Source organism: Papio anubis, chromosome 9, assembly GCF_008728515.1.
Source record: "Papio anubis isolate 15944 chromosome 9, Panubis1.0, whole genome shotgun sequence".
NCBI classification, from domain to species: Eukaryota; Metazoa; Chordata; class Mammalia; order Primates; family Cercopithecidae; genus Papio; species Papio anubis.
In genome coordinates this window covers 105627811-105653481 of record NC_044984.1, presented here as the reverse complement: position 1 = coordinate 105653481, position 25671 = coordinate 105627811, and the positions used below count along the sequence as shown (strand labels likewise).

General features: G+C 48.7%; 1 protein-coding gene across 5 annotated transcripts in view; it reads right to left on the bottom strand.

The window, feature by feature from the left end:
• Nucleotides 1-375: 375 nt before the first annotated feature.
• The window catches only part of CUX2 (cut like homeobox 2), a 319501-nt gene continuing 294205 nt past the window's right edge, over nucleotides 376-25671 (bottom strand). For 4 of the 5 annotated variants that reach the window (XM_031650754.1, XM_031650753.1, XM_031650757.1 and 1 more), the window contains exons 19-22: nucleotides 16672-16941; nucleotides 12262-12450; nucleotides 8527-8800; nucleotides 376-3411 (exon numbers count right to left, since the gene is read on the bottom strand). In XM_031650754.1, the coding sequence (XP_031506614.1) occupies nucleotides 2610-3411; nucleotides 8527-8800; nucleotides 12262-12450; nucleotides 16672-16941 (1535 nt within the window). In that variant the 3' untranslated portion in view covers nucleotides 376-2609. The remainder of the gene's footprint in view (nucleotides 3412-8526; nucleotides 8801-12261; nucleotides 12451-16671; nucleotides 16942-25671) is intronic. The other variant, XM_031650756.1, reaches the window with a different exon arrangement.

Sequence of the window (25671 nt, the reverse complement as noted above, 5' to 3'; positions counted from 1 at the left end):
TTCTCAGCAAACTATCGCAAGAACAGAAAACCAAATACCGCATATTCTCACTCATAGGTGGGAACTGAACAATGAGATCACTTGGACACAGGAAGGGGAACATCACACACCGGGTCCTATTGTGGGGAGGAGGGGAGGGATAGCATTAGGAGATATACCTAATGTAAATGACGAGTTAATGGGTGCAGCACACCAACATGGCACATATATACATATGTAACAAACCTGCACGTTGTGCACTTGTACCCTAGAACTTAAAAAAACAAAACAAAAATTAGTTGTAAAAAATACCATTTTGTAAAACATCTCTGAGGGCCCCATCTGACCTCCAGTTTGTACTCCTAGTCCCAGAACAAAGAAGCAAGACACCCAGAATTATTATACAATTCTGTATTTAGCGACTCGTTTACAGAACGTGTTCCTTTTTTTAAAATTTTAAACAAAGTTCATCAATCTCTCATAGAAACGGTTTGTGTATGTGTGTGTATTTTTTTAACCGTTATAGGACGTGAACCTGACAAAGTTGTTCACGGGTCCGCTAGCTTTAAGTACAACAGGATTTCTGTGTTCAAAAGACTATACTAAGTGCTTAATCAAATCCCGTCACACTAAAGCCAAATTTAGTTCTCTAGGAATCGGAGTCTGCGTGTAAGCCTGGATTTCAACGTTGTGTTGGTTTCAACAGTAAAAAGTGGTGTGTTCCCCCACGGTTGTCTTAATTGCAACAGGGTGGTGGTGGCTAAAAGGAGATGTTTCATTTGTTCCAGATTTGATTACTCTGAAAATTGGTCACTGTTTCCTATTGTCAAAATATAAAAATACCTTCATCTGGATAAAAATGTATACAGTGGAAAACTCTTCAATGCATAGCCTGGGTGTATGGAAAAGGTTTTCCTTCAGGGTTTGTGTTTTGTTGACTGTGTGGTGTGGAGACTGCAGCCTGGGCTGGGTGTGAGAGTTGAAATTTCTGGAACGGTCCTTATCTGTCCCCTTCTGGTTGCTGGGTTTTGCCTATATGGTTTCAAAATGCTAGCTACATCTTTGAAACCTCCATCGGCCATCTCACCCGCTGGCATTGCATCGGCATTGATTATAGTCACCTTTTCATCTTCATTCTGGGGAGTCACCCAATTCAGCCTTCCCACGGACAGTTTGAAAAAGGAAACGTAATAAAATCAAGGGAGAGAGATTCAATAACCAATATGGTGGCCGTTCCATCCAAATTGGGAACTCTCACCCTAGAAACCATGCCAAAGACGCTGGAGGAAGGGCTCCTTTGAGTTGGGGGTTGAGTCTCTGCTCCCCAACAGGTCATGCGTTGGAAGGTAGGAGAGTAGATTTGGAGGCTGGGATATGGTGAACATGCTGCGATGAACTTGGCCTTCCAGAGTTCTGCATGGACTTGGAGTTGCAGATGCCTTCCAGAAACAGCACCAGGGTCAACTTGAGAAAGAAGATGGCGAGAAGGGGAGCTGGGATCTCTAGTTTGATGAATCTACTTTTTGGCGCTGGTTACTAAGCTTCAGTGGTCATGGGATGACCAACACTGTCACTTTTGGAAAACACCAAGAGGGGAAGATGGTGGCCACAGTCTTGCTCTGGAATACCCACACTCCTACAAGTGGGGAAACTTCTTGGGTTGTGCCTATGGTTCACATGGGGAAATGGGGTCCCTCTGGTTCAAATGCCACTCTCCAAGCACCTGCCCCATGCCCACCTTTCCAAAGGATCTGGAAACACTTCTTGCCTATAGATGGACAAGATGGATGTCTGACCTCCATGGCCCACAGGTTTCTAACTAGTGAGACCTGTGTAAGCAGTTTGTTCTGTACCATGATACATCTCTTATAGGACGGTTGGGCCACAGCCCACATCTCTACAACATTTACAATGGCACGGATATTTTGTGTTATAAAGCTTGCAAAACAGACCACCAGAATGAAACACATCCTCAACGGCATCAAGATTTTCGTTTAGAGTCTTTTGGACTTTCTCTTTTTAGTACAGTTTCTGGAAGGGCAGTAGCAATGCGCTGTGTCTCACAGACAGATGTGGAAAAAAATCATGGTTCAAAGGTTATCTAGATTTTGGTCAGTCTTATAGTGTTTTGTGATGGCTTTGAACAATTGTCTTCTTTTAATCTCATCTAGTGGCAAAAACGACACAACTTCAGTGTATACTTCGCAACAGTTGTGACAGCATCCTGATTTTATAACTCTCTGTAATATCAAAACAGCATCAGCTGGGATAAATTCCAAAGGATCCTTTATTAAAATATCTAAAAGAGGTCTATAAATATTTATTTATTTTTCTAAAAGAGTTTGGAGTTTTCAGGTGAATATGTGGTGCCATTTTGCTTCTGCCTTCTGCAGAGGGGTCAGGGTGAAGAGGAGCAGGGGGTGCCGAAAAGTGGAGGCAATGGCATTTGACCCACCTGCTCACACAACTTCATAGAACTAGGATTACAACAAAAAACGTAAACGGCATAACATTGCTGTCCACATTTTGATGGTTGAGTTCCTCCCTCCCTTACCCCACCCTGTTGAGGAGAGTGAGTGAGAAAAGGAAGGTAGTTAGCAGGGTATGTCCCTTGCCCCCTCACCCTGCTTTCAGAACTCCCACTCCAGGGCCTCCTCCCGATTGGCAGCCCGCTCTAGTCGGTAAATGATGCTGTTCAGGTTGGCCATTTTTTCATGCCGCCGCTGCAAGTTGGGGTTCACCTTGGAACTGGGATGCAAGGCTCCAGCCGTGTCAGCAGTGGGGCTGGCACTCGGCACTTTGGCAGGGGGGGCGCCAGGAGGGGATGGGGAGATGGGAGCTGAGGAGGAGGGGACAGGTGACACAGACATCATGAGGCCTGGCGAGGAGGCGGCTGAGGGCGAGTTCAGTGACACCTCCAGGCTGCAGCGTGAGGACTCTGAGGCTGACTTAAAACTTAAAGGGTCCGGGTGAAGCCGCTCCCCAGCCTCACTCTCCTGGTGGGGATGAAGTGAGGGACAGTCTGGGGTGGATCCACCTGGAAGGAGGGGACTGGGAGCCACTTTTGGGAGTCCGTCATTACCCGGAGGGTCGGGATGCTCCTCTTTGGGGGGACCTTGGCCTTTGTCTGGCTCCCCTAAGTCCTGGGGCTGGCTGCCTGCCTCTTCCTCGGCATCCTCCTCTGTCTGTTCCTGCTTGATCCTCACTTGGGCCTTGTCCTGGGTGGTCAGGGGTGTGCTGTTCTCCTCAGGGCCCTCCTGAAGCTCCAGTTCCTTCATGGTTGGCTTCTGGTCCTCAGTCTCAGAGTCAGGGCTCTGCAGGGTGGGGTCCGGGTGGGAGTGGCCTGGCGGTAGGATTCCAGGACCCCCACTTGGGTCAAGGTCTGGCTCATCCTGGGTCCCCTCCACCAACATCTCCCGGCGCATCCGGGACCTGGGGCAGAGACGACGGTGAGCCTGGGGCTGGACAGGGGACATCCAAACCCTGGACTCCATCTGCATACATGGCATTTTGATCCCACCCACTGCCCTGGGGCTCTCTAGGCACTAAGCCTCCATACTTGCACCATCTTATTAAGTCTTCTCAACAACACCACAAGGTGGGTGCTATTATTATCTCCACTTCACAGGAAACAAGGCTCAGAGATGTTAAGTGACTTGTCCCAGGTCACACAGCTAGTAAGTGGCAGAACCGAGACTTGAACTCACGACTACTGAATCCCAAAGCAGATGATCTAGACCTGTGCTGGCCAACATAGCAGTTACTGGCCCTACATGGCTCGAGTGCTTGACATGAGGCTAGTCCAGATTGACATGTGCTGTAAGGGTACAACACACACCTGTTCTTAGGCTTAATACAAAACAAAGTGAAAGGTCTCATTAATAATGTTTATATTGGGCTAAATCAAATAAATGATTATGATTAGTTTTACCTCTTTTTTATGAGACAGTCTCACTCTGTTACCCAGGCTGGAGTGCAGTGGTGCGATCTTAGCTCACTACAACCTCTGCCTCCCGAGTTCAAGCAATTATCCTGCCTCAAGGCCTCCTGAGTAGCTGGGATTATAGGCGTGTGCCACAATGCCTGGGTAATTTTTGTATTTTTAGTAGAGACAGGGTTTTGCTATGTTGGCCAGGCTGGTCTTGAACTCCTGACCTCAGGTGATCCACCCACCTTGGCCTCCCAAAGTGCTGGGATTACAGGCTTGAGCCACTGGGCCCAGACCCAATTATTTTCTTACAGCGAATGAGGTCAAGAAATTTTAAATAACTTCTCCAAGGTCATAAAGCAACAGGGGTTTCTGTTTCCTTAGCACCTTCAATGCTGGGGCTCCCTGGCCATTTATGTGAACAATAAATTACACTAATATAGACTATTAGCAGCTATATAGTTACAAACATAATAATAACGGGCGCTTTATTGTGTTGGGCACTAGCTTAAGCACTTTTTGCTGTTTTCTTTTTTCTTTTTTTTTGAGATGGAGTCTCGCTCTGTTGCCCAGGCTGGAGTGCAGTGGCGCAATCGCGGCTCACTGCAACCTCTGCCTCCCGGGTTCAAGCAACTCTACTGCCTCAGCCTCCCGAGCAGCTGGGATTATAGGTGGGCGCCACCATGCCTGGTTAATTTTTGTATTTTTAGTAGAGACAGGGTTTCACCATGTTGGTCAGGCTGGTCTTGAACTCCTGACCTCAAGCAATCCACCAGTCTCGGCCTCCCAAAGTGTTGGGATTACAGGCATGAGCCACCACACCCAGCCTGTTTATTTCATTTTCTGTTAGGTTGGTGTAAAAGTAATTGGATTTTCTGCCTTTTTTATTCTTTTTTGTGTGACTTCTTTTTTTTTTTTTTTTTTTTTCCAAGATGGAGTCTCACTTTTTTTTTCCAGGCTGGAGTGCAGTGGGGGCACGATCTCAGCTCACTGCAACCTCTGCCTCCTGGGCTCAAGTGATTCTCCTGACTCAGCCTCCCGAGTACCTGGGACTACGGGTGCGCGCCACCACACCCAGGTAATTTTTGTATTTTTAGTAGAGAACGGGTTTCACCATGTTGGCCAGATGATCTCGATCTCTTGACTTTGTGATCTGCCTGCCTCAGCCTCCCAAAGTGCTGGGATACAAGCATAAGCCACCATGCCTGGCCTTTTGTGACTTTTTCAAATGGCAAAACCATTTTTTAAAAAAAATGGCAAATCCTTTAAAATGGATCAAGAAACATTTTTTTAAAAATGGCAAAAACCAGCTGGGCACGGTGGCTCACACCTGTAATACCAGCACTTTGGGAGGCCAAGGCAGGTGGATCACTTGAGGTCAGGAGTTCTAGACTACCCTGGCCAACATGGCAAAACCCCGTCTCTACTAAACAAAAACAGAAACAAAACAAAAGTGGCAAAAACTGCAATTACTTTTGCACCAACCTAATATAATAATCTCATAATGATATACTAATCTGATTTGCATTGATAAAGGAGACTGGCTGAGAGGGCACAGGAATTGGCATGGTCACAGGGCTCTGAACCCAGCAGTCTGGCTTTTATTTTCTTGCCCCTGCCTCCCTGCCCAGGTCCTGTGGGGCCCCATCCCAGGATCCTGGGCCTGGAGGAACTGTGACGGATCATCTAGTCCATACCGTCTCTCAATCCCCAATCCCCCCACAAAGGTGACCTTGCCCACCTTCCAGAGTTCTCCCCCATCTCCCTCAGCTCCCTCCAATGGGAAGAGCTTCGATGGGGAGGGACTTTGTCTGTTTTCTGTGGCGTCCGGTACAGAGTAGATGCTCAGTAAACATTTACCAAATGAAATAATGTGTTCTTCTGTAATTATAACCCTTTGAGAGTTCTTTGAGAGTGGAATTCTCTCTTCTCCTTTGTGCAAACTCCTATTCATCCGTCAAAACCCATCTCAAATACCACTTCTGTAAAGTCCTCCCCAGGCAGAATTCCCTTTTCCCTTAGCCCCTTGTTCCTTCCTGTTTCACAGCATTTACTAGATTATAAGTGAAATGTTCTGTTTTATGACTGTAAGGTCCTTAAGGGCAGGGATTGGTTCACTATGCATACATTAGAAACGTTTGTTGAATGAATATGTTGGATAATAATGGAGTGCTCAGTTCCTGTGGGGAATCAGAGGCGAGAAGATGTCCCCATATCCCCCAGGGAGGGAAGGAAATGAGCAGGCTTTAAGGACCTATGTCATTTGTTATTTGGCAGGCTCTGTTCTGAGCCAGATGATAAACCATATTTTATTTTATTTATTTATTTGTTTGAGACAGAGTCTCACTCTGTCACCCAGGCTGGAGTGCAGTGACGTGTTCTCAGCTCAAAGCAACGTCCACCTCCCAGGTTCAAGTGATTCTCGTGCCTCAGCCTCCGAGTAGCCGGAATTACAGGCCCCTGCCACCATGCCTGGCTAACTTTTGTATTTTTAGTAGAGACAGGTTTCATCATTTTGGCTAGGCTGGTCTTGAGCTCCTGACCTCAGGTGATCCGCCCACCTTGGCCTCCCACAGTGCTGGGATTAGGTATGAGCCACTGTGACTGGCCCAAACTGTATTTTATAATGCGTTTATACCCAGAGTTATTTCATTTGATCTACAATCATACATTGCGGGATAGGTATTAGGTTCCTTATCTGTAAAATAAGGGTGAGACTTGGACAAGTAAAATGACTTATGGAGGGATTGGGGACTGAGAGAGGGTACGGACTCGGGTCTGTGGGCCCCTGGTGCCCAGGAGAGAGAAGATGCTCAGTTGCTCCTCCCACCAATCTCCTCTTTCCTTGATCCCTTGGGGATCAAGAGACATTCTCTTCCCCTAGAATGGATGAGTGGATTTTCTTCTGTGGTACCATGTGAGTACCAGAGACTTTTCCTGCTCAGGAAGCTTGGCAGGGGCGGGGTGGGGGGGTGTTCCTCAGAGACGGTCCCTGAAATTCCCCCATCAAGCATTCTTTACAGGGGTCTCCTCAGAGCCAGCCCTGGGACTAAACTCCTAGGAAGCTCAACCTACTGCAGGCCAGTGACTTGTGAGAACAGGGAGTCAAGAGTGGGAAGAGCTATGGAAAGCAGCAGCCATTGAAGTAGGAATCACCCACTCCCTGAGGTAGTGGAGCCTGAAAAGGATATCAGAGGGGTTTCTTTTGGTTTCAGCGGTAGGAGGGGCCAGGAGCACGAAATCAGGGATCCAACCTAAGGCTCAATGAATAGTCAGGGTTCCTCAGGCCTGTACCCCCAAATACCTTTCCCTGTCCCTTCTTTGAGGCAGACACAGGGCAAACAGGGTAAAATAATAATAAAAATAATGACAATAATCACATCAATACCTACCACATACTATGTGCTGGATATATTTTTTTTTTTTGGAGATAGTCTCACTCTGTTGCCCAGGCTGGAGTATAGTGGCATGATCTCAGCTCACTGCAACCTCCGCCTCCTGGGTTCAAAGGATTCTCCTGCCTCAGCCTCCCACATAGTTGGGACTACAGGCATGCGCCACCATGCCTGGCTAATTTTTGTATGTTTCGAAGAGATGGAGTTTCATCATGTTTCCCAGGCTGATCTCAAATTCCTGACCTCAGGTGATCTGCCCATCTCAGCCTCCCAGAGTGCTGGGATTACAGGTGTGAGCCACTGTGCCTGGCCTACATGCTAGGTATTTTATGTAACTATGTTAGTCTATCAATCCTTTGTGCAACTCGATGAAGTAGATCCAGCTACTGTCCACCCCATTTTACAGGTTAGAAGACTGAGGCTCAGGGAAGTGAGGAAGGCTCCACAGCTGAAAGTAATGGAGCTGGGATTTCTTCCACATTTGCCTGCGATTTACTTTTTTTTTTTTTTTTTTGAGATGGAGTCTTGCTCTGTCGCCCAGGCTGGAGTACAGTGGTATGATATTGGCTCACTGCAACCTCCGCCTCCTAGGTTCAAGCAATTCTCCTACCTCAGCCTCCCAGGTAGCTGGGATTACAGGTGCACACTGCCATGCCAGGATAATTTTTAAATTTTTAATAGAGACAGGGTTTCACCATGTTGGCCAGGCTGGTGTCGAACTCCTGACCTCAGGTGATCCACCTCAGTCTCATTTTTCTTGTTTTTGAGACACGGTCTCGCTCTGTCACCCAGGCTGGAGTGCAGTGGTGTGATGGTAGCTCACTGCAGCCTCCGCCTCCTAGGCTTATGCAATCCTCTCACTACAGCCTCCCAAGTAGCTGGGACTACAGGTGTATGCCACTGCACACAACTAATTTATTTATTTATTTATTTATTTATTTATTTATTTATTTATTTATTTATTTTGTAGAGAGGTCTCCCTATGCTGCTGGGCTGGTCTCGAACTCCTGGGTTCAAGTGATCCTCCCGCCTTGGTCTCCCAAAGTGCTGGGATTATAGGCATGAACCACTGTACCTGGCCCTGTGTTCTATATCTAAGTGCCTATGTGGTGGGGTCTCCCATCTCCCAGAGGCTATGTGGGGCTCCCTCCAGGCTCTCGGATGGGGAAGGGGTCCCACCTGGGTTCTGCCACCCGCCCTGTGGGCATGCCCCCATAGTCCCACCTGTAGTTGTGGAACCAGTTGATGACGGTGTTGGTCTTGAGGTTGAGCTGGAAGGAGAGGAGCTCGATGGTCTGCTGTGAGGGGTAGGGTTCCAGCTGATAGGCCTTCCGCAGCGCCTCCTTCTCCTCAGGTGCCAGCACCACCCGGGGTTTCTTGATCTGCAGGAGGCTCAGGTCCTGGGGCTGTAGGCAGGGGCTGGGGCACTCCGAGTGGGTGGCCGGGGACTCACTGTCTGAGCCGGTGCTGATGAGGCCATAGCGACGTTTCAGGTAGGCTGGAGCCGGGGGGAGAGGGAGGGCTGAGAGGTGCTGTCCCCACCCCATCAGTTCCTGGCCAGCAGGAGTCCCATGGTGGGAGTGCATCTGTCAGGCCCACTAGGAGGAAGCCATCATGCCCTAAGCTTAGGAGCACGCCCCCCAGCCTTTCTCCCTCCTCACTCTCCTGCATCTCTCAACTCCCACCCCCACGCCACAAGATGCTAGCCTGACCTCACCAGCCAGGGAGCCCTGGCATGAGCGAAGACTTAGGATCATTCCTCACACATAGGAAGCACTCGAAACAGGGTGCTCCACGGTATTCTCTCTGTTTTTGTAGAGACAGGGTCTCACTCTGTCACCCAGGCTGGAGTACATGGGTGCAGTCATAGTTCACTGTAGCTTCAACCAACTAGGCTCAGGCAAACCTCCTGCCTCAGCCTCCCAAGTAGCTGGGATTACAGGTGTGAACCACCACCCCCGGCTAATTTTTAAATTTTTTTTGTAGAGATGGGGTCTCTGTCACCCAGGGCTGGAATGCAGCCACACAATCACAAGTCACTGCAACCTTGAAACCCGCTTCAAGCTTATCCTCCTGCCTCTTCAGCCTCCTGAGTAGGTGGGATTACAGGTGTGAACCACCACCCCTGGCTAATTTTTAAATTTTTTTTGTAGAGATGGGGTCTCTCTCTGTCACCCAGGCTGGAATGCAGTGACACAATCACAAGTCACTGCAACCTTGAACTCCTGCCTTCAAGCGATCCTCCTGCCTCAGCCTCCTGAGTAGGTGGGACTACAGGTGCGTGCCACCATGCCCGGCTCATTGAAAAAATTGTTTTGTAGAGTGTTTGAAATGCTTCTTCCCTGGTGCCGTAAAGAAATAGCACTTGAACATAAATTTAATTTACTTAGCAAGACCATTTTTATACTTTCTGCTGAAAGGGTACACTTACTTGCTAGCAGTTTTGCCACAAGAGTACACTGAACAAAGGAAACAGAGTCATTTATAATCTGATGTGTCCACCCTACTGCTGTGTCCAGTTTCCACTGACTGGAACGGGACCTCACATTCTGTATTTGTCCTGACTGGCTAGCAACTTAGAACTTTTTAAAAGAGGCAAAGGCAGAGGAGAACAAAGGAAGGAGGAAGTAACTTGTAGAACGCTGAGAAAGGTAAAAACACCTTCAAAGAAGGAAAAGGAACAGACTATGACCTAAGGCTTGTTTGGACCAGTATAGGCATGCCAGGGCAAATATTTAGGCTAAATTGTGGGAGCAAACATAAAGTACATTGATTTCTTTATCATGGCTAGCAGATATTTAAGAATGTTAGCACAGATCTTTGAATAAATTTTCCTTCTAAGAGAAGTTACTATTTATTCCTAATTAAATTGGGAGGAAAGTCTTTGAAGAGGAACCTTTACTTTATTTTTTACATAGAGGTAGGGTCTCACTCTGTTGCCCAGGCTGGTCTCAAACTCTTGGCCTTAAGCAATCCTCTCACCTTGGTCTTCCAAAGTGCTGAGATTACAGGTATGAGCCAACACACCTAGCCTACGATATCCTCTAGATTGTCAGAAGCATCCCTGAATTTCTGAACAGCCTTTGGTGGGCGGTAGGTAAGGACACTAATTTAAATGACTTACTGACTGCATAGTGCATGTTGACCCCAAATCATGAAGATGTTGGGGAGAAAAAAGCCCACTTCAGAATGAAAGAAGTAAGGTATGAGGGTCTTACTTAATCCTCACAGCAATGCTTTGTGGCTCTGAAAATGCATTTTTAAGATGGAGTCTCACTCTGTCGCCCAGGTTGGAGTGCAGTGGCATGATCCTCTTGGCTCACTGCAACCTCTACCTCCCAGGTTCAAGCGATTCTCCTGCCTCAGCCTCCCAGGTAGCTGGGATTACAGGCATGCATCACCACGCCCAGCTAATTGTTGTATTTTTAGTACAGATGGGGTTTCACCATGTTGGCCATCACTTCTGGCCTCAAGTGATCCATCCACCTTGGCCTCCCAAAGTGCTAGGATTACAGGTATGAGCCACCACATTGAGCTAGCTCTCTTATTTTTCAGAAATAGAAGGAAGCACAGAGAGGGAAAGTAATTAGCTCAAGGTCGTCACACAGCAAGGAGGTAGAAGGTCAAGTTCTCAACCATAGCATTGTCTGATGATGATGGCCCAGCCCTAGGTGCTCTTCAGAGCCTGGCGTGTCCCTGGGTCATCACACGACCTGCCCTCACGCCCTGGATGGCAACTTCAACCGCTCCTATCTTATCTTCCAATGGACTTTGAACTTTTGGAAATACAGAGTAATCCTTTATGCATAGCATGAGACTGGGCGCCCAGCTCAATGCCAGTTGATCTTCCATCCAAATACTAACCAGGCCTGACCCGGCTTAACTTCTAAGATCAGACGAGATCCCGTATTCAGTGTGGTATGGCTGTAGACAATGCCAGCTTATCTTATCAGGATATAATGTCACATAATGTGAGAACTTGCAATCTCCTTGCCCACCCCTACAAGAGAGGTTTCCTGTTTGCTGGTCCTGTCCTTTGTTATGTAGAATCTGTTATGGGCCAAGGGCTGATCTACAAAACAGGGAGTTGAGGCAGAGGAGGGAGGGAGGGAGGTACACAGAGTTTTGGGAAATAGGCAGTTGGGGCTGGCAACAGACTTTGGGGTAGCTTCAGAGGTGTGAAAGGACACCAAGAGATGGGGTATTCAGTTTCCTTTCCTTTTATTTTATTTTATTTATTTATTTTTTTTTGAGACAGAGGTTTGCTCTGTCACCCAGGGTGGAGTGCAGTGGCGCAATCTCAGCTCACTACAACCTCCACCTCCTGGGTTCAAGTGATTCTCCTGCCTCAGTCTCCCAAGTAGCTGCGATTACAGTGTGCGCCACCATGCCCAGCTAATTTTTGTATTTTTAGTAGAGACGGGGTTTTGCCATATTGGCCAGATTGGTCTTGATCTCCCAACCTCAGGTGATCTGCCTGCCTCGGCCTCCCAAAGTGCTGAGATTACAGGCGTGAGCCACTGCACCTGGCAGAGTATTGGCTTTTCATGGGAGAGGTAGTAAATATTTACAAATTAAAAAAAAAAAAATTGGAGATGGGGTCTTACTGCACTGCACAGGCTGGAGCACAGTGGCTATTCACAGCTTTGATCACAGCACATTGCAGCCTTGAACGATCCTCCTGCCTTAGCCTCCCAAGTGATCCTCAAGCGATCCTCTTGCTTTAGCCTCCGAAGTAGCCAGGACTACCCATGCCCCGCCACTGTCACAGGCTGTAAATATCTTCATTGCTTTCAATTACATTGTTACATTGTGTTTCAAGGTTGCTATTTCATGCAGTCCCATACCAGGCTGAGACTGGACTACGGAGGCCCTGGGTTTATGTGGGTTACAGCTAGGTATGGTTCTGGGGAAAAACTGAGATCCAGTGCTGGGGCCCATCCCCTGCCCAAGTCTTACCTTTCTTCTCCAGCTTCTTCATGTCCCTCAGCTTCTCCACGTTATGGGGGTCATTGAGCCACAGCTGCATGCGGACAAAAGGCTCCCGCCCCTTCAGGCTCAGCTTGTGCCAGGGTTTGGGCCGGGACAGCAGGTCAGACACGGAGCCCTGCGTCAGACCCAGGATGCTTTCCCCAAACAGCCGCTGCCCTGGGTATAAGGGAGGGGAGCAACCTGTTACCCCAGGCTGGGCAGAGAAGCCTGCTCCCAGGAGAGACATGGAACAGGCCAGAGACACAGGGGAGAGCCTCGAGGCTATCTCCACTGACTCAGAAGGGAGGGCCAGAGACGGCAGAGGACCCGCACCTGATGTGAAGCTGAGGGGGGTCTGTCTGTAAAAGAGATTTGGGGGCCGGACGAGGCAGCAACCAACAAAAGATTTTTTCTTTTTTTCTTTTTTTGAGACAGAGTCTCGCTCTGTTGCCCAGGCTAGAGTGTAGTGGCATGATCTTGGCTCACTGCAGCCTCCGCCTCCCAGGTTCAAGCAATTCTCCTGCCTCAGCTTCCCGAGTAGCTGGGATTACAGGCACGTACTACCACACCCGGCTAATTTCTGTATTTTTAGTAGAGATGGGGTTTCCCATGGTGGCCAGGCTGGTTTCGAACTCCTGACCTCAGGTGATCCATCTGCCTTGGCCTCCCAAAGTGCTGCAGTTACAGGTGTGAGCCACTGGGCCCGGCCCAAAAGTGCTTTTTTAACTTAAGAGGTTCTTTACTTCTAGGAGATCCCTGAAATTGTCTGCCAACATCATACATACAAATGTGTAACACCATGTTGGAGGATAATTTGACAGATTCCATCCCAGTTTTAAATATGCACAGTTTTGGAGCAAGCAGTTCCACTGCCTGGGATAGCTGTACTTGCCCAAGGTCAGACAGACTTATTTTTAGAGGCAGCAGGAAAGTGGAAAAAGTCAAAATACCCATCAGTTAGATAAAAAACTGTGGCGCATCCATGGCCTGAAACACTTTCCAACGGTGAAAAAGAATGCGGGTGACAGAATTATTCTTTTTTTTTTTTTTTTGAGACGGAGTCTCGCTCTGTCGCCCAGGCTGGAGTGCAGTCGCCGGATTGCAGCTCACTACAAGCTCCGCCTCCCGGGTTTACGCCATTCTCCTGCCTCAGCCTCCCGAGTAGCTGGGACTACAGGCGCCCGCCACCTCGCCCGGCTAGTTTTTTGTATTTTTTTAGTAGAGACGGGGTTTCACCGTGTTAGCCAGGATGGTCTCGATCTCCTGACCTCGTGATCCGCCCGTCTCGGCCTCCCAAACTGCTGGGATTACAGGCTTGAGCCACCGCACCCGGCCTACAGAATTATTCTAACATGGGAAGGTGTCCACAAAATGCTGTTCATTTTTCTTTTCTCTTTTTTTTTTTTTTTTTTTTTTGAGGCAGGGTCTCACTCTATCACCCAGGCTGGAGTGCAGTGGTGTGATCTCAGCTCACTATAACCTCTGCTTCCCAGGTTCAAGTGATCCTCCCACCTCAGCCTCTCAAGTAGCTGAGATCATGGGCTTGAGCCACCACACCTAGCTAATTTTTGTATTTTTATTTTTCATTTTTTTTTGGGACAAGATTTGGCTCTGTCACCCAGGCTGGACTACAGTGGTGTGATCTTGGCTCCCTGCAACCTCTGTCTTCTGGGCTCAAGCCATCCTTCTGCCTTATCCTCCCGAGTGGCTGGGACTATAGGCACGCACCACCACGCCCAGCTAATTTTTGTATTTTTTGTAGAGACGGGTTTTCGCCATGTTGCCCAGGCTGGTCTGGAACTCATGACCTCCAAAAATCCTCCCACCTCAGCCTCCCAAAGTCCTGGGATTACAGGTGTGAGCCACCACACCCAGCCTAGTGTTCATTTTTCAAAACAAGTTGCAACGCACTATGTTTGTCATTTCATCTATATAGAAAAAAAGGAGAGGAAATTAAGTGTATATATGTTCTTGTATGTGTTCAGAAAGTGTCAAGGAGACATTAAAAAACTGAAGTGTAGGCTGGGCATGGTGGCTTACACCTGTAACCCCTGCACTTTGGGAGGATGAGGTGGGAGGATTACTTGAGGTCAAGAGTTCATGACCAGTCTGGCCAGCATGGTGAAACCCCGTCTCTACTCTACTAAAAACACAAAAATTAGCCAGGAGTGGTGGCTTATGCCTGTAATCCCAGCTACTAGGGTGGCTGAGGCAGGAGAATCACTTGAACCTGGGAGGTGGAGGTTGCAGTGAGCTGAGATCGCACCACGTAACTCCAGCCTGGGGCTTGGGTGACAGAAGACTCCATCTTAAAAAAATACACACACACACACACACACACACACACACAAACACTGGAGTGTGACTGAGAGGCCAGTGTGGAGGGACTTATTTACTTTTTTAGTAACTTGTTTTTTTTCCTGTACTGTTCGGTATATTTTAAAACTATGAGTATGTCTTATTTTTATAATAGAAATTGTAGTGAAAATGTTGGGGTTCGTGTACATCCCTCTGGGAGGGGGGCATCACCTGCATTTAAGACTCAGAGGAGGCCGGGCGCGGTGGCTCAAGCCTGTAATCCCAGCACTTTGGGAGGCCGAGACGGGTGGATCATGAGGTCAGGAGATCGAGACCATCCTGGTTAATACGGTGAAACCCCGTCTCTACTAAAATGTACAAAAAACTAGCCGGGCGAGGTGGCGGGCGCCTGTAGTCCCAGCTACTTGGGAGGCTGAGGCAGGAGAATGGCGTGAACCCGGGAGGCGGAGCTTGCAGTGAGCTGAGATCTGGCCACTGCACTCCAGCCTGGGCGACAGAGCGAGACTCCGTCTCAAAAAAATAAAAAAAATAAAAAAAAAAAGACTCAGAGGAATTTGTGTCCCAAAAAGGGAAAGAGCCCTAGAAGAGATTTCTCCACTGTGGCCGGCAAGGACCTTAGCACTGGGTGAGGACTGAGCTGGAGTTCTGCAGTGATTGGGGTTCTCTACATCTTCCTGGAAGGAAGTTTTTAAAGCCGTGGACTGAGAATTCCAGGTACTCTCAGACTGCATTCACCTCCCTTTGTCCCATCCCAGACCCAGGTCAGAGCCAGATGCCTCACACAGGGTCCTGGATGCCCTGGGGCTGACTCCAGTGCCCTGGGATCTCACCATGGGCACTTTTATCTTTTTTTTTTTTTTTTTTTAATTTAACGTTTTTAGAGACAAGGTCTTTCTCTGTCGCCCAGGCTGGAGAGCAATGGCAGGATCATAGTTCACTGCAGCCTTGAATTCCTAAGCTCGTGCGGTCCTCCTGCCTCAGCTTCCTGAGGACTACAGGCATTCACTACAAAGTGTGAAGTTTGTATGCATGAAGTTTGCAGCTAATTTTAGGAAGCTTTTTTATTTTTTTGGAGATGGAGTCTCACTCTGTTGCCCAGGCTGGAGTGCAGTGCAGTGGTGCAATCTCAGCTCACTACAACCTCCGCCTCCTGGGTTCAAATGATTCTCCTGCCTCAGCCTCCCTAGTAACTGGGACTACAGGTGCCTGCCACCATGCTTGGCTAATTTTTGTATTTTTAGTAGAGATGGGGTTTCACCATGTTGGTCAGGCTGATCTGGAACTCCTGACTTCAGGGGATCCACCCGCCTTGGCCTCCCAAAGTGCTGGGATTACAGGTGTGAGGCACCATGCCTGGCCTATTTTTTATTTTATTGATTGATTTTTTTTTTTGAGATGGGGTCTCACACTGTTGCCCTGGCTGGAGTGCAGTGGTGTGATCTCGGCTCACTGCAACCTCTGCCTCCCAGATTCAAGCGATTCTCCTGCCTCAGCCTCCCAAGTAGCTGGGACTACAGGCATGCGCCACCACGTCCAGTTAATTTTTTTGTATTTTTAGTAGAGATGGGGTTTCACCATGTTAGCCAGGCTGGTCTCGAACTCCTGACCTCAGGTGATCCACCTGCCTGGGCCTCCCAAAATGCTGGGATTACAGGTGTGAGCCACCATGCCCAGTCATTAATTTATTTTTTTTTAGAGACAAAGTCTTGCTCTGTTGCTCAGGCTGGCATGCAGTGGCATGATCATAGCTCACTGCAGCCTTGAATTCTTGGGCTTACGCGATTCTCCTGCCTCAAGCTCCTGAGTTGCTAGGACTACAGGCATGTACCAACACGTGTGAAGTTTGTATGCATGGAGTTTTCACCTAATTTTTTAAAGCTTTTTAAAGATATGGGATCTTGCTATGTTGCCCAGGTTGGCCTCAAACTCCTGGCCTCAATCGATCCTCCCTCCCTGGCCTCCCAAAGCACTGGAATTACAGGTATGAGCCACTGGGTCACAGCTCCAGACACCTTTTCAAGGCAAGTAGGAGCCAACCCAGGTGGGAGGCGGCCTCTCTGATTCCCACCTGCTCCGTACCTAGATTGTTGTCTGTGAGGACCTCCTTCACCCTCTTGGTGATGGAGTACGTGTCCAGCTCGGGGGACATGGCAACGATCTCCTGGATGCCCCCTGGGGCCTGGCCGCCCGAGTACATCTTCCCACTCAGCGAGGAGCTGGAGCGGCCCTCTGGCTGCTGGTTCTCCTTGCTGCTCTCCAGGGACAGGCTCAACGGCTCCTGGGAGCTCTTCTCAGGCTCTGTGGGGCTGGGGGGTGGGGATGGTGAGGACCTTGGTTCTGTGGGACTGGCTGTGGGCCACAGAGAAAGAGAAGGCGGTTACTATAATCTGGCACAGACACATCCAGTTTCGGGAAGCTTGCTTCTTACAGCCAAGAGTTGCCAACCACCCATTTTGCAACCACTGTAGTAATAATCACTCAGGTAGGGACCACCCTGGATGCTAAAACTAGTGGATGAAAGTTTGATGAGGACTAGACTGGTATATTTACAAAGTCTCCAAGTATTTCCCCACATGATGCTTAGTAATTTTTTTTTTTTTAGACGGAGTCTCGCTCTGTTGCCCAGACTGGAGTGCAGTGGCGTGATCTCGGCTCACTGCAACCTCTACCTCCCGGGTTCAAGTGATTCTCCTGCCTCAGCCTCCCAAGTAGCTGGGACTACAGGCATGTGCCACTACGCCCTGCTAATTTTTTGTATTTTTAGTACAGTTAGGGTTTCACCATGTTAGCCAAGATGGTCTGGATCTCCTGACCTCACGATCCACCTGCCTCGGCCTCCCAAAGTGCTGGGATTATAGGCATGAGCCACTGCGCCTGGTTGATGCTTAATAATTACAAAGGGAAAAGTAGCCACTTCACAGCAGAGAGACCTGGTTGGACTCTCTCTCTGTCACCCAGGCTGGAGTGCAGTGGTGCGATCTCAGCTCACTGCAACCTCTGCTTCCTGGGTTCAAGTGATTCTCCTGCCTCAGCCTCCTGAGTAGCTGGGATTACAGGTGCTGGTGGGCACCATCTTAACCAATGATCCAAGTTACTATCATCAATCACAGGATGAGTTGGCAACGTGGGCCTCCTGAGAGGATGGCCTGAAAAGGACACGGCATCACTTCTGTGATATTCCCAGCCCCAACTACACAGCTCGAATCTGATTTCGAGGGAACATCAGGCAACCAAACTCAGACTGTCCAGGAAGTAACAGCCTCTACTCTTCAGAAAGGGCAACACTAGAAAACAAAGAAAGGCAGAACTGTCCAAATCAAAACATGAAAACTAAACACAAGTGATCTCGAATCCCATCCTGGACAGGGAAAAGAAATTTACATATTTTATTTAATTAATTCATTTTGAGACAGGGTCTTGCTGTGTTGCCCTGGATGGAGTGCAGTGGCTCGATGATAACTCACTGCAACCTCGACCTCCTGGGCTCAAGTGATCCTCCCCGCTTAGCCTCCCGAGTAGCTGGAACCACAAGTGTGCATCACCATGCCCGGCTAATTTTTCTTTCTTTTTTTTTTTTTTTGTATTTTTTAGTAGAGACAGGGTTTCACCGTGTTAGTCAGGATGGTCTCGATCTCCTGACCTCGTGATCCGCCCGTCTCGGCCTCCCAACGTGCTGGGATTACAGGCTTGAGCCACCGCACCCGGCCTAATTTTTCTTTTTTTGAGACAAGAGTCTCACTCTGTCACCCAGGCTGGAGTGCAGTGGAGTGCTCTCGGCTCACTGCAACCTCCACCTCCCGGGTTCAAGAGATTCTTGTGCCTCAGCCTCCCCAGTTGCTGGAATTATAGGCGCACGCCACCACACCCGGCTAATTTTTGTATTTTTAGTAGAGACAGGGTTCCACCATGTTGGCCAGGCTGGTCTCAAACTCCTGACCTCAGTGATCTACCTGCCTCGGCCTCCCAAAGTGCTGGGATTGCAGGCATGAGCCACAGCGCCTGGCCAAGATTTATATGTTGTATCTAAAAATTTATATAACATATAAAGGATATTACTGGGACAACTGAAGAAACCTGAATATAGATGGTAGGATACATGCCAGTATTTTACCACTGTAAAATTTCTTGTTTTTGGAAAGCACTTGCTGAAGTATTTAGGGCTAAAGGGACAAGATGTCAACGAATTCCTCAAATGGCAGAGAAAGAGTATGATTGTGGCAAAATTAATAACTGTTCAAACGGGGTACAGTACAGGAAGTTTGCTGTTCTTCTGTTTCAATTCTTCTGTAAATTAGAAGTTACCTCAAAACGAAAAGTTAAATAAACGGCAACTAAAGAAGTCAGCAATGATCTACAAGATCAACCACAGGAGACTGGCTGAATAACATACGGGAAATCCCTGCAGTGGGCTCTTCCGAGGCAATGAAAGAAAATGTAATGAAAAGATGTCCATAGTGCAATGCCACATTTAAAAAGCTAGACTGGGGACGGGTGCAGTGGTTCATGCCCGTAATCCCAGCACTTTGGGAGGCCAAAGTGGGTGGATCACCTAAGGTCAGGAGTTGGAGACCAGCCCGGCTAAATGGTGAAACCCCATCTCTACTAAAAGATACAAAAATTAGCTGGGCATGGTGGCGCATGCCTGTAATCCCAGCTACTCGGGAGGCTGAGGCAGGAGAATCACTTGAACCTGGCAGATAGAGCCTGCAGTGAGCTGAGATCACACCACTGCACTCCAGCCCGGACAACAGAGCAAGACTCTGTTTCAAAAAAAAAAAAAAAAAGCAGACAGATTTTTAAACTACGTTTTTCATTTTTTTTCTTTTCTTCTTCTTTTTTTTTTTTGAGATGGAGTCTCACTCACTCTGTCAACCCAGGCTGGAGTGTAGTGGCATGATCTTGGCTCACTGCAACCTAGCCTCCTGAGTTCAAGTGATTCTCCTGCCTCAGACTCCCCCATAGCTGGGATTACAAGCGTGTGCCACCACGCCTGGCTAACTTTCGTATTTTTAGTAGAGATGGGGTTTCGCCATATTGGCCAGGCTGGTCTTGAATTCCTGACCTCAAGTGATCCACCCACCTCAGCCCCCCAAAGTACTGGGATTACAGGCTTGAACTACCATGCCTGGCCCATTTTTCATTTTTCAAAAGACATTTTGTGTGAATATATATTGGAAAAACGATGTGAAAGATTTCTGGGGCTTGTGATCTCGGGTGGATGAATTTGCCAAGCCTCCGTCCTTGCATCTGTTAAATGGGGCCATAAGACACGTAGCACTACACACACACTGACCCTACTTGGGGCCATCGAGGGCCTCCATGAGATCACATGAGGCAAGGGCCCACCTCCACCTCCTCCACCACCTCTACCTCCTGGAGCATTAGAGGCACCCATGGGAGTCCCAGTGTGGGCTGAGCCTCCTGAGAAACCAGGACACGTGGGGGCGTCCCCAGGGAGGCAGCCCTAACGGGTTGGCAAGCATGGTGTGTGGTCTAGGAATCCCAGCGCTGGCCACACCTAATCCCAATAGAAAAAGATGCCTCTTCCTTGAGGCATTCGACTGCCACCTGCTGGAAAGTTGTTAAAATAACCATTAAAATGTATGACAGCTAAAAGAAAAGGGAGCAATAGCTTTACTTTCAGAAAAGACATCCGGAGCCCAGGAAGGGTTCCTTCCTTCTCTGTCGTGGGTGAGTCGGTCACATGGATCAGACCACTCCTATGCTCCAGAACCATCAATGGCTCCCCATTGCCCCTTGCACAAGAAATGTCTATCACCTTGTCTTGCTGATTAAGGCTCTGAACTCCCTTGTCCCTGCCTACCCCGCCAACTGGAGCTACAGCATCCCCCTCACTCCCCTTCACAAACATCTAGGCTCCTCTCTAAGCCCCTGTGTCTTTGCTCAGGCTGGTCTTGCCATCCTGAGGACTTTTCTTCTAATCCTGAATGCCTAAGCATTCCTCAAGACTCAGTCCTAAATGTCCCTTCCCTGAGGTCTATTAGACCTTTGGGGTCTAATAGCACCTTGAGTATATATTGTCACAGTTTGCTATAATTTCTTGCTTGGGCCAGATCTCTTCCTTACTGATGACAATGATGATGACGCTAATAAATTCCCTTTACTGAGCACTTACTACATGCCCAGTGTAGTATTATGTGCTTTATGCCTATGATCTCTTTTTAATTTTTTTTTTTTTAAATAGAGACAGGGTTTCACTATGTGGCCTAGGCTGGTCTCAAACTCCTGGACTCAAGTGATCCTCCTGCCTCGGCCTCTCAAAGTGTTGGGATTACAGGCGTGGGTCACTGCAGCTGGCCAATGCTCATGATCTCAAGTGACCCTCATGACACCTCTAAAAGGTAAGTACGATGTCATCCCATTTTATGGATGAGGAAACTGAGGTTCAGAGATGTTAGGCAACGTGTCCAAGATCACACAGCAATAAATGGCAAAGCCAGGACTTGAGCTGGGGTTGGGTTATGCCCCACACTGTCCTCTCATCTACCAACTGTGAGCCCCTTGAAGGCAAGGACTACAAGTTAGTCACAGATGAGTCCCCAGAGCCTGGGGGTAGGGCAGGGGCTCTGAGCAGATGCCTATGGAGTATTTTCAGCCAGGATCCCTGAGTACTCCTGAAAAGGGCAAGGTGAAGCTCCAGAGTTCCAAGTAGCAGCATCACAGCCCTTTGTGACTGTGGGCTCTCAAGAAGTCTACTGTGCCCCCTGCCCCAAGTGAGCTGATCCTGGCCATCCAGGTGGCATCCGTGTGATGCTGAGGCTGATGTGGGCATGTCCCAGGCTCACTGTTGCCAGCACTGATGCCATGCTGGTGTGGGAGGGCCAGCCTGGGAAAGTGAGAGTCTGTCCCAGGTATCTGCCCACTGTTGGCAGCAGGAGAGGGGCCGGGGCCAGCTGGAAAACTGACGGTCTTTGGGCCGGGCACAGTGGCTCACGCCTGTAATCCCTGCCCTTTGGGAGGCCAATGTGGGTGGATCACCTGAGGTCAGGAGTTTGAGACCAGCCTGGCCAACATGGTGAAACCCCATCTCTACTAAAAATACAATAAATTAGCCAGGTGTATTAGCACACACCTGTAGCCCCAGCTACTCTGGAGGCTGAGGCAGGAGAATTGGTTGAACCTGTGAGGCAGAGGTTGCAGTGAGCTGAGATCGCACCACTGCACTCCAGCCTAGGTGAAAGAGCGAGACTCCACCTCAAAAACAAACAAACAAAAAAACCACAAAAAACTGAGGGTCTTTGAAGGCGTCTGCCTCTTGGAAAACTGTCTGCACCCATGTCCCAACCTAGAGGGTCAAGAAGCGAAGCGAACAGGATGACATGGAGATAAACTCAGATGACTGGCAGGAAAGAACACAGCCACCCCCGAATCCCACTCCCCCAGGCAGAAACCCACCTTTCTGACTCCTCGCACTTTGAGAAAGCGATGGAAAGGTTCAGAAATTATCTCTATCAGGAGGAGTGTGCTAAGTACAGGGCTGCGGGGTCACATGTGAACAACTGGGTTGTCTGGAGAGGGAGGTGATGACAGGGAGAGGCGGGGTCTTCCTGCCTTGGTGGGCTTGAGGGTGGGGCGCTAGACCTGGTTGTGAGCAGCTGGGGACAGAGGAGAGAGCAGAGTGATCAACCCGTCCCACTCTGCCTGGGACTTTCCTTATTTTACTACAGAAAGTTCCAGATCCTGGGAAATCTATCTCTCCTGGAGAGACAGAGACGGTGCAAGAGAGATGGAAAGAGAGCCCTGGAGGGACAAGGAGGGTCAGGGAGCGAGAGACAGAGCAAACAGAGGGGGAGAGAGAGAGTGAGAGAGGTGGGCGGGGGGAGGGGAGACAGAGAGAGAGAGAGAGGTGAATAAAAAAAATGCAGAGTGAGAAAAACAGAAAGAAGACATTGGAGGTGAATGGGTGCAGTGGCTCAGGCCTGTAATCCCAGCACCCTGGGAGGCCAAGGTGGGTGGATCACCTGCAGTCAGGAGTCCAAGACCAGCCTGGCCAACGTGGCAAAACCTGTCTCTTCCAAAAATGCGAAAAAATTAGTTGGGTGCCTGTAATCCCAGCTACTTGGGAGACTGAGGCAGGAGAATTGCTTGAACCCGGGAGCCAGAGGTTACAGTGATCACACCATTGCACTCCAGCCTGGGCGATAAATAAATAAATAAATAAATAAATAAATTGGGGGAGAGAGACAGAGATCAGAAGAGAGACAGAGGGAAGAGAGGGACTGTGTATGGGGACAGGACAGGGCTTCCTTGACTGTTTGAGAGTTCTGAGAAGCCTCAGATGGAAGGGTCTGGAATACTGATGCTGCCACGGTGGGTAGTGCTGATTACACCTGGGACTGCGCCTGGCAGTGGGCATGGGGATAAGGGCATGCTTTATAACCCTCCCATGGCATCTGGCTCAACCTCAGTAACGGGTATGGTCAGGGCTCCAGCGCTGGTCCCTGCCCGCCTCAGCAGCCAGGGCGTACACATGAGGGACTGGGACAGGTCCTGACACCCAGCCCCACAGCCAGACTCTGTGGGACTTTGTGGGCAATGGATATACCCTTTTGCTTCCAGGCCCAGTGGGTTATGAACAAGCAGAGGCTGTGAGGGTGGATCTGCCATCACCACCCTCTCCCTAGGGCCAGCAGTTACAGTAGCCACTTCTAGGCCTGATTCCCTGATTATTATTATTATTGCTTTTGAGACAGGGTCTCGCTCTGTTGTCCAGACTGGAATGCACTCACTCCAGTTCACTGCAGCCTTGACCTCCTAGGCTCAAGCAATCCTCATACCTCAGCCTCCTGAGTAGCTGGGACTACAGGTACCCGCCACCACGCCCGGCTAATTTTTGTATTTTTGTAATTTTGTATTTTGTAGAGAAGAGGTTTTGCCATGTTGGTCAGGCTGGTCTTGAACTGACCTCAAATGATCTGCCTGCCTTAGCCTCCCAAAGTCCTGGGACCACAGGCGCGAGGCACTGCGCCTAGCCTTGGCTTCCTATTCTGGGAGAGCAGGGGACCCCCCCACCGCCACCTCTACTCACATCCCTTCCCAGGCTGTGCATGGTCCCACCTCCTAGCCGCTGCCTGTGCTGTTCCTTCCACAAGGAACACCATTCTCCATCTTCTCTGTTTACCTCTATCCTACCTGTAGTCAAATCCTTCCATGACAATAAAATTCAAAACCAAAACAATCAGACACTGGGGAAATGCAAATAAAAACTACAGTGAGATACCACTTACACACCCACCAGGATGGCTAGTGCCAACAAATGGGACATAACCCATGTTGGTAAGGACCTGGAGAAATAGAAACTCTTTGAACTTCCTCAGTAAGTTAAACACAGAGTTACCATATGATCTAGCCAACTGTACTAGATATATGACCAAAGAACTGAAAATGGAGGTTCATACACAAATATGTACACAAATTTTCATAGCAGCATTATTCAAAATGCCAAAATGGGGTCTAGCCATACAATGGAATATCATTTAGCCACAAAAAAGGAAGGAAATTCTGTTGCATGCTACAGCTTGTATGAGCTTGAAAACATGTTAACTGAAAGAAGCCAGCTACAGAAGGTCAAGTAGTACAGGATTCCATCTACATGAAACATTCAGACGAGGCAAATCCAGACAGAAAGAAAGCGGAGTTCCAGGAGCTGGGGGGAAGGAGGATGGGCAATGACTGCTGGATGGGTATGGGGTTCCTTTTTGGGGTGGTGGGAATATTCTGGAATTAGATACAGGTGATGGTCACACACCTTGTACACTTCAAAAATGGTTTAAAAGGTACATTTTATGTTATGTGATTTTTTTGTTTGTTTGTTTGTTTGAGACAGAGTCTCACTCTGTCACCCAGGCTGGAGTGCAGTGGTGCCATCCCGGCTCACTGTAACCTCCACTTCCTGGGTTCAAGTGATCCTCTCGCCTTGGCCTCTTGAATAGCTGGGATTACAGGTGCCTGCCACCACGCCCGGCTAATTTTTGTATTTTTAGTAGAGACGGGGTTTCTCCACGTTGGCCAGGCTGGTCTCAAATTCCCACTCAAATGATCCTACCGCCTCCCAAAAGTGCTGGAATAGGTGAGCCACGGTGCCCATCTGTTATGTGAATTTTACCACAATAAAAAAGTTAGTTAAAACATAACACCACAGACCAGGCACAGTGGCTCACCAGCTTGGGTGACAGAGTTAGACTCTTTCTCAAAAAAACCAAAAACCAACCCTTCCCCCACCACAACACAATAAAACAAAACCAACCCCCCCCCCCACCCACAACATTACAAAACAAAACCAACCCCTCCCCCACCACAACACTATAAAACAAAACCAACCCTCCCCCACCACAACATTATAAAACAAAACCAACCTCCCCCACCACATCACTATACAACAAAACCAACCCCTCCCCCAATTACAATATTATATAACAAACCAACCCTTCCCCTACCACAACACTATACAACAAAACCAACCCTTCCCACCACAACACTATGCAACAAAAACCAACCCCTCCCCACCACAACACTATAAACAAAACAAACCCCTCCCCCACCACAACACTATACAACAAAACCAACCCCTCCCACCACGACATTATAAAACAAAACCAACCCCTCCCCCACCACAACACTATACAACAAAACCAACCCTTCCCCCACCACAACACAGCAAAACCAAGCCAACCCTTCCCCCACCACCACACTATACAACAAAACCAACCCCTCTCCCCCCACCATAACACAGCAAAACCAAGCCAACCCCTCCCCCACCACCACACTATACAACAAAACCAACCCTTCCCCCACCACAACATTATACAACAAAACCAACCCTCCCCCACCACAACATTATACAACAAACCAAACCCTCCCCTACCACAACACTATAAACAAACAAACCCTCCTCACTGCCCACACCTCCACAACAAAAACCAACCCCTCCCCCACCACAACACTATACAACAAAACAACCCCTCCCCCACCACAACATTATAAACAAAACCAACCCCTCCCCCACCACAACACTATACAACAAAACCAACCCCTCCCACCACACCATAAACAAAACCA